Source organism: Anolis sagrei, chromosome 6, assembly GCF_037176765.1.
Source record: "Anolis sagrei isolate rAnoSag1 chromosome 6, rAnoSag1.mat, whole genome shotgun sequence".
NCBI classification, from domain to species: Eukaryota; Metazoa; Chordata; class Lepidosauria; order Squamata; family Dactyloidae; genus Anolis; species Anolis sagrei.
In genome coordinates this window covers 133,202,402-133,210,793 of record NC_090026.1, presented here as the reverse complement: position 1 = coordinate 133,210,793, position 8,392 = coordinate 133,202,402, and the positions used below count along the sequence as shown (strand labels likewise).

The 8,392-nt window shown below is 45.7% G+C and overlaps 1 protein-coding gene across 1 annotated transcript; it reads right to left on the bottom strand.

Moving 5' to 3' along the window:
- Positions 1 to 217: 217 nt before the first annotated feature.
- LOC132779708 (uncharacterized) lies at positions 218 to 1,827 on the bottom strand. Its single transcript, XM_060783377.2, has one exon. The coding sequence runs from the start codon at positions 1,799 to 1,801 to the stop codon at positions 218 to 220; it is 1,584 nt and encodes a 527-aa protein (XP_060639360.2). The 5' UTR covers positions 1,802 to 1,827.
- Positions 1,828 to 8,392: the final 6,565 nt, after the last annotated feature.

Below are 8,392 nucleotides of genomic sequence, written 5' to 3'. Positions count from 1 at the left end.
GGCACAAAGCCAGAGGCTAATTCCAACTACATGCGTCATGCTCACTTAATCAAGTCAGCCCTCATGTAAATCCCATTGAGCAATGGTGGCACACACCCCTCTGCAGAAGTCTTGCCAAGAAACCCTGTGAAGCAAAAGAGTCCATCTTGTTTTCATAGGCTTAAAAAAGATAGCCAGCCTTTTCCTTTCTCGTTGGGCAGATGCTCTCTTTCAGGAATCAGAGGAGCCTCACTGGCAATCTTCCCATCAGATCCCTCTGTCTCCTCATGCTCTTCAAGTTATTGACTCTTTCCGGATAGCCTGGTTTTTGGTATTTTTCTTCTTCCTGGATGAGGAGGTCAAGGTAGTCTTCAGTGGAGGGCAAGTTGGGCTTCAGGGCAATTTCCTGAAGGCGCCGATGGCTTTGGCTCGCCTTCTCAGTCAGTTCCTCTACCTTTTTCTTTGCTTCCTTCTCCTCTATTTTCAGACACCTCAGCAATGATTCTGAGGTGAATTTACCTTCTATACTTTTCTCATACTGTCTCTTCAGGATTTCAATGGTTATCTTCTCTATAATGGTTTTCATTTCATAGATGAAATATCCCTGAACGTGATCACTCACAGAGCAACGGCCAGGACAAACATTACATTTACCTGAGAAGAAACGAATTGCTGCACAAAAGCGATTCAAACGGTTTCCTGTATCCCAACAAGGATAGTGGCAAGTGAACTCACACTTGCTGCAATTGGTTGCACAATACTCAGTGTCTTGCTTGACGGACTCCTCTTTTGGTATCTCACACTCAAAGTTCTCTATGTCTGCCTTGAACTGGTCCACAGCTTTCTGCACTGTCTCCAGCTCTTGTACTTTTGTCAAGGCAACTTTGATTTGTTTCTCCAGACCGGCCAGGGCAATTTCTAGTTCCTTCCGTTCTCTCAGGACTTCATTTGTCAGAGTTAAACTTCTAGTTTCCAAGTTGTTCAGGGAGTCAAAGTAGGTCTTCATGCTCATTTTACCCATTTCCCAAAACATTTGATCAAAACTAGGGCTTCCTGCACACTCTCTAGAATTGCTGACAAAAAGCGCAGAATTGTTGAATTTGAAGTGGATGGGTGTCCCTCTGGCATCTTTGACATATGGCACATCAGATTCCTTAATGGCTTCCAGGACAAGAGGGGTCTGTCCATCTGCAAAGGTGACCAGGACTTGGATGTTATCCTTTATGTCTTTCCCAAAAATGGAGAGGACTGAGTCAAATATATATCTCTGGGAAGGTGTCAAACGGACTGAGGAGGCCTGGACTACAAAGCAGACGGAGTCAATGTGATCTATGCTTCCTGGTATTGAGAAGAACTTCCTGATCTTCTCTGTGATCAATTTGTCATGCTCGATTCCTCTCGTGTCTCCAAATCCTGGGGTGTCAATAAAGGTGAGAGAATAAGGAACTCTGAAGCCTTCTTGATAATTCACCACGTAAGCTGTTACGTCAGAAGTCTGGTTTTGAGCTTGGCTCCGATTGGTCTGTTCGTGAATGAGTTTGAATCTGAATTCGTCTTCCCATTGGACGCCCAGGATGTAGTTGACCATCCCGTTGATGAGGGTGGTCTTCCCAGACCCTGTTGCTCCCATCATCATGATGACTTTGTTGGGGGCCCTCAGGTTCTCTTCTCCTAGGTGGTACTTAGGTAGGGAGGCTGAGTTTGCTTCCTTTTCCAGAGGGAGACCATACACTGGAGGGTGGCTTCCTTCTATGGGGTTGTTCCTTTCAAAGAGTGTGTGTGCTGGTCTCTTTTCTCTCTCCTCTGAGGTTGAGTGTGCCATCTCTTCTCACAGAGTCTCACCTTCACAATCTGAGAGAGAGAAAGCAGCCATTAGTGGGGAAGGACCTGAACCAGTTGTGGAACTTACTTGCACTAGCAGTGCACCAATGGGACTCTGGACTGAGGACTGTTCTGGGAATTTTATTTATTTTGTAACAAAAGCATTGCACAAATTAGTATAAAACTGATAAAAACAGAAGGTGCACAGGAAGCTAAATATCTTTTGACCAAAAACGGGCAACAGAGACGGCATTGTCTGTAGCCTCCAGCAATTCCTCCTCTGTACATGAGGCAGGGCACAATGGACAAGCATACAGATGCGGAGTTGTCTGTTCTGCTCCCAAGCTGTGGGATTCTTTTAGGGAGTGCCATTTTGCCAGGTTTTGATCTGCTCTCTTCGGTTCTGAGTCTATTCAGGGACTTCCAAGTTGCCCATTCTTGGTTTGCCAAATCTCTACAGTGTGATGATAAATCAACTGAAAGAATACTGAGCACAACTGATGGATTTAACAGTGTGTTGAAGGTAGGGAATCTGTTATTGAAGTTAAAGTGAAGCCAGGGGCAGCTCATCCATTATGCGAAGTAAGCGGTCGCAGAACACTTTTTTTTTGCCAGGGGCGCAGAGGCGCCTCTGTAAATGCCCCTCGACTGCCACTTGAGGAGCGCCCCCTCAGCTCACAATAGCCCTAGCAGTCCGAGGGGAGCCTCGGCTTTCTTGCCTCGCTGCCGGGCAATCCTCTTCCCAAAGGGGCCGGGCCCTTGAGCCTCGCCTAGCCCCTCTCGTTCCTGCTCCACCCGGCCACTCAATCGTTCTCCGGGTTCGATCCCTTCCCCATGACCGGCTCTCTTTCCTGATCCCCCGGCGCTCCACCACCTCCTCTCCTCTCCCCAATCTACGGGTGGGCCAAGGGGCGGAGCTGCCGTGCCTGGCCCACTTTGGGTCCGGAGGCGTGTCTGAAGACCCCAGCGTGCACACCAAAAGTTGCCTCTTCTCCTGACTTTCTCTTTAGCCATTGGGACCAAGAGAGAGAGAGAGAGCCCCTCCGGCTGGAGGTATCTCCCACCTCCGCTCCCTCCTTTGTTTTTGCGCCTACCTTCAGGAAAGGTGGGCATCTCCACCTCTCTCTCTCTCACACTCTCTCTCTCTTGGTCCCAATGGCTGAGGAGAAAGTCAGGAGAAGAGGTGACTTTTGGTGCACACGCCGGGGTCTTCAGGCATGCCTCTGGACCCAAAGCGGGCCAGGCAAGGGAGCAAGTGCGGCAAGTGTAGTTACTGGGATGTATAGTTCACCTACAATCAAAGAGCATTCTGAACTCCACCAATGATGGAATTGAACCAAATATGGCACACAGAACTCCCATGACAAACAGAAAATATATATCAATGATTGGTTGGGGGGGGGGGGGCAAAATACTGTTTGCTTACCGTGGAAAATTACCTAGGGCCGCCTCTGAGTGAAGCCAATCAAGTTTTACAAAAGGTCAAAGATAAAAGTTAATGAAATGTTTGAAACTGTCAATGTGCGATTTGGCAGGGCCTTTTGAAAAAAGATATCATGTGTATGTGTTAGTCTAAGGAACTCTAAGAGACCAGAAGTAGAGATGTATGGTATTAAGCATAGATAATATGTCAAGAGGTTTTTGAAATGTAACTGTTGTATATAGAAGCTTTAAAACCAACCCTTGTTCCAATCTCAGAGGGGATTGTTATTGCTGTGTTTGATTTATTGGGAGATTTCAAAGTGTATGTTTTTAAAGCTGTGATCGAGTGTTTGTAAAAGCTGCCTAGCATGTGTAGAGTTAACAGACCACAGAGGTTTGAGTTTGTCCTAGCAGGACGAGATGTGAAATGACTTCCTACTTCCTCTGATAATACCAGACTTTGGTCATCAGGAAACTATTTGAGAGGTGTGTCTTTCCTGAAGAAGGAGAAGGCTGTAATCGCCATTGTGCTGGTACGGTTGTACCAGGAGCTCCAAACTCCCTTTCGTTCTTTGAGCGTTTGCATGTGCTTGTTCTGGCCATGCATTTTGCAGTTGGCTGGTTCATGCTAGGCTGCAGTCATGGGGCTAGCCACCTGTCTATCATCGTTAAGTTTTAGTTCCGCCCTTTTTTCCAGGTTCAGGAGGGAAAGGGAACCATTTTAGTTCAGTCTTACAATTGGAAGCTTAGTTACAGGACGTGAAAGTTTTCTACCTGTAGAGAAGCTTCGTTTCTTACAAAGTCTGGGGGGAAACAGTCCCAAAAGTTCTGGTTGGAGAATTTACAGCCTCACAGCTTTAAGAACAGTATCTAAAGAAAGGATTTTAAGAGAAACAGCTTTACAGCAAAACCCTTGTTGGGGTTGGAGAAACGGACCTACAACTTTTGTGGGAAAAATCCTATTTTTTGAATTATATTAATTGTAAAAAAATTACAATACTCAGGTACCCAAGAAGCAATTTGGAGCCGGGAGTAGGGCCCACACCAGCAAAGCCTAGAAAGCAGATTGCCCTGAGAGGGGTCAAAAAGGTTTTTCCTCGTAAAGGAAAGAAATAGTTCTCCAAGCAAGCTGCCTGTCCCTTGTGGACAAGATTTAAGCAAGCCACCAGTTGATTCAAAGCCTTGAAGTATTTGTTTGATTTGTTGAAGATCTAAGATTGCTTGTTGAAGACCTAAGCAATAATAAAGAACTTTATTAAACTTTTAGACTTCTAAAGACTTTGTATAGGAAAACCCATAGGGTCTCTCATCTGAGGCACCGCGGCTTCCCGCTGGGCACAAAGAGCATGTCCTGTTCAAAAGCCAATTGCTATAGGCCCAGCGCACGACAGCACAGCCATCTTGCTGAGATGATTTTGCCGGAGCAGACATCCTTGCTCTGTGCTGCGATGTAAATAATGTAAATAAAGCTAATTACTTTACGGCTGCAATCACCGCATCGACAGAATCATGCGTTTCATTTCAACACAGAGTCTGATTGAGCTCTACTCTGCCAAACACTTCCCTGCTTCAATGGGATCAAGTCCTATGATTCCAGACAAGACACAAAACCTGTCATCCCAAACAGTAGGGCTGGGCGGTTTCGTTTCGTTAATTCGTAATTCGTTAAAAATTCGTTATTTTTTTATAACGAAGAGATAACGAACCGTTCTGGAGCAACTTAAAAATGAAACGAATTTTTAAATTCGTTTCGTAAATGCTTCGGATTCGTTATGTATTCGTTTCGTTATTGTTTTGAGGTCGTTTCGTTATTATTTCCGCATGTCTGGGGCAAGTTTTATAGTTGTTTTTTGTTTAATTAGTGAAAAAAAATTATAATATCACACCAACAGTCAACAACAGAGGGAGAGGGAAGCTTCAGAAGTTCCCCCTGTCCCATTTGGAGGTTTTTTAGCATATTGCGCAATCGCGTCCGCCATTAACGAATCAATTCGTAATTGTTTCGTATTTGTTTCGTAATTTCCGTAATTTCCGAAATTTCGTAAATATCGAACTTTTTAAAAGAAAAATTTCAGAATTCTTTTAAAAAACGAAATGCAAAACCCTCCTAAAAACGAATCGATTTTAGAAACAAATTTTTCCGTGGTTGCCCAGCCCTAGTTTTCCTCATAAAGGAAAGAAATAGTTCTCCAAGCAAGCGGACTGTCCCTTGTGGGCAAGATTTAAGCAAGCCACCAGTTGATTCAAAGCCTTGAAGTATTTGTTTGATTTGTTGAAGATCTAAGATTGCTTGTTGAAGACCTAAGCAATAATAAAGAACTTTGTTAAACTTTTAGGCTTCTAAAGACTTTGTATAGGAAAACCCATAGGGTCTCTCATCTGAGGCACCGCGGCTTCCTGCTGGGCACAAAGAGCACGTCCTGTTCAAAAGCCAATTGCTATAGGCCCAGCACGCGACAGCACAGCCATCTTGCTGAGATGATTTTGCCGGAGCAGACGTCCTAGCTCTGTGCTGCGATGTAAATAATGTAAATAAAGCTAATTACTTTATGGCTGCAATCCATCCAAGTTTTATCACCGCATCGACAGAATCATGCGTTTCATTTCAACACAGAGTCTGATTGAGCTCTACTCTGCCAAACACCTCCCTGCTTCAATGGGATCAAGTCCTGTGATTCCAGACAAGATGCAAAACCTGTCATCCCAAACTGAGATGAATATTCAAGCCACTCGGTAAACATTTATGAGAGACTGGGGGTGCATCTACACTGTCGAATTAATGCAGTCTGACACTTTTACTACCATGGTTGAATGCTGTAGAATACTGGGAGGGCAGGTTTACAATTTCTTTAGCCTTTTTAGCAAAATAGTGCCAGAGTCTTAAAGGGAAAGGCAAAGGTTTCCCCTTGGCATGAAGTCTAGTCATGTCCGACTCTGGTGCTCGTCTCCATTTCTAAGCTAAAGAGCCGGTGTTGTCCGTAGATGCCTCTAAGTTTATGTGGCCACTGGCATGACTGCATGGTGTACCATTACCTTCCTGCCGGAGCGGTATCTATTGATCCACTCACATCTGCATGTCTTCAAACTGCCACGTTGACAGAAGCTGGGGCTAATAGCGGGAGCTCCCCCCGCTCCCCCCAGATTTGAACCACCAACCTTTCGGTCAGCAAGTTCAGCAGCTCAGAGGTTTAACCTGCTGCACCACCAGGAGCTTATCAAACTACAGTTCCCATGATTCCATAGCACTGAGTGATTGCAATTCAAGTGTTGTCAAACTGCATTAATTGTACAATACAGGTGCCAGGCGTGCCCGCTTCCTCTTCCTATATTCAGGGCTAGTTGAATCTTTACCTGGCGTTGCTCCAGCTATAACGCCCCACTGAGAAGGAGTCACGCGGTTCAGTCCCTGCGGCAGTGCCAACTCCTGGGGAAAGGGAGAGATACAACGCGTTATATTCTCTGTGCAAACCTAAATCTCTGCAGGCAGATCAGGAAAGGTCCTTGTCCATGCCGAGGAGGGTTGGAAATAGAATAACTTTATTGACATTGTACTATTGCACAACAAAATTAAATGTGTTGCCCAGCAGCACACACCACAAAACAACAAACACACCCATCCCTCCACATCCCAACCACCACTGCACAGCCCCCAATGAAACTAGCTTGGGAGCTGGACAGGGGGAGTGTGTCCCTGTTGGTTCTGCTGGACCTCTCAGCGGCCTTTGATACCGTTGACCACGGTATCTTTCTGGGACGCCTTGCCGGAATGGGCCTGGGGGGCACTGTGGTCCTTTCTAGAGGGTCACACCCAGATGGTGTTATTGGGAGACACCTGTTCAACCCCACATCCTTTGTCTTGTGGGGTTCAATACTGTCTCCCATGTTGTTTAACATATACATGAAGCCGCTGAGGGAGGTCATCCGGAGTTTCGGGGTGCGGTGTCACCTGTATGCAGATGATGTCTAACTCTGTCACTCCTTCCCACCCGCTACTAAGGCAGCTGTCCAGGTCCTGAACCGGTGCTTGGCTGCTGTGACGATCTGGATGAGGGCGAACAAACTGAAATTGAATCCAGCCAATCAGAGGTCCCCCTTGCAGATGGCCAATTCTCTCACACCAGAAGAGACTTGTAGTTTATCAAGTTGCTCCTGACACGACAAAAAAAAAGTGCATCAAGGACAAAAGTGTGTTGCAGATGAGGCTGAAAGAATGTTGCTAGAACATGGCCATACAGCCCGAAAAACCTACAACAACCTAGTGCAATAGATGAGCACTATGTGAAATCAAAATTCAATACTGGAACGGCTTAGACGATGATTTTGGATAACGAGGCTAATACTGAAGGTAGTGGTTCTATATGTTTTTAAAGGTTTCAATGTAGGTATTTTATAATTCTATTTTAAATGTGATGGAAATTGTCTATTGTTAAGGCAAAGAATGGCTGCCTGGCTGTAAGGGAGGAGGGAGCAGGCTTCCTTTCTGCTGCCCTAGAATCCTAGAATCCAAGAGTTGGAAGAGACCTCCTGGGCCATCATCCACTCCAACCCATTCTGCCAAGAAGCAGGAATACTGCATTCAAATCACCCCTGACAGATGGCCATCCAGCCTCTGTTTAAAAGCTTCCAAAGAAGGAGCCTCCACCAAACTCCGGGGCAGAGAGTTCCACTGCTGAACGGCTCTCACAGTCAGGAAGTTCTTCCTCATGTTCAGATGGAATCTCCTTTCTTGTAGTTTGAAGCCATTGTTCCACATCCTAGTCTCCAGGGAAGCAGAAAGGAAGCTTGCTCCCTCCTCCCTGTGGCTTCCTCTCACATATTTATACATGGCCTTCATCATATCTCCTCTCAGCCTTCTCTTCTTCAGGCTAAACATGCCCAGCTCCTTAAGCTGCTCCTCATAGGGCTTGTTCTCCAGACCCTTGATCATTTTAGTCACTCTCCTCTGGACACATTCCAGCTTGTCAATATCTCTCTTGAATTGAATTGGAGACCAGGACACAATGGCACCATGGCTTCAAACTACAGGAAAGGCAGGAGATTCTAACTGAACATGAAGAAGGACTTCCAAACTGTGAGAGGGAGCTGTTCAGCAGTGGAACTCTCTGCCCTGGAAGGAGTGTGGTAGAAGGAGGCTCCTTCTTTGGAGGCTTTTAAACAGAGGCTGGATGGC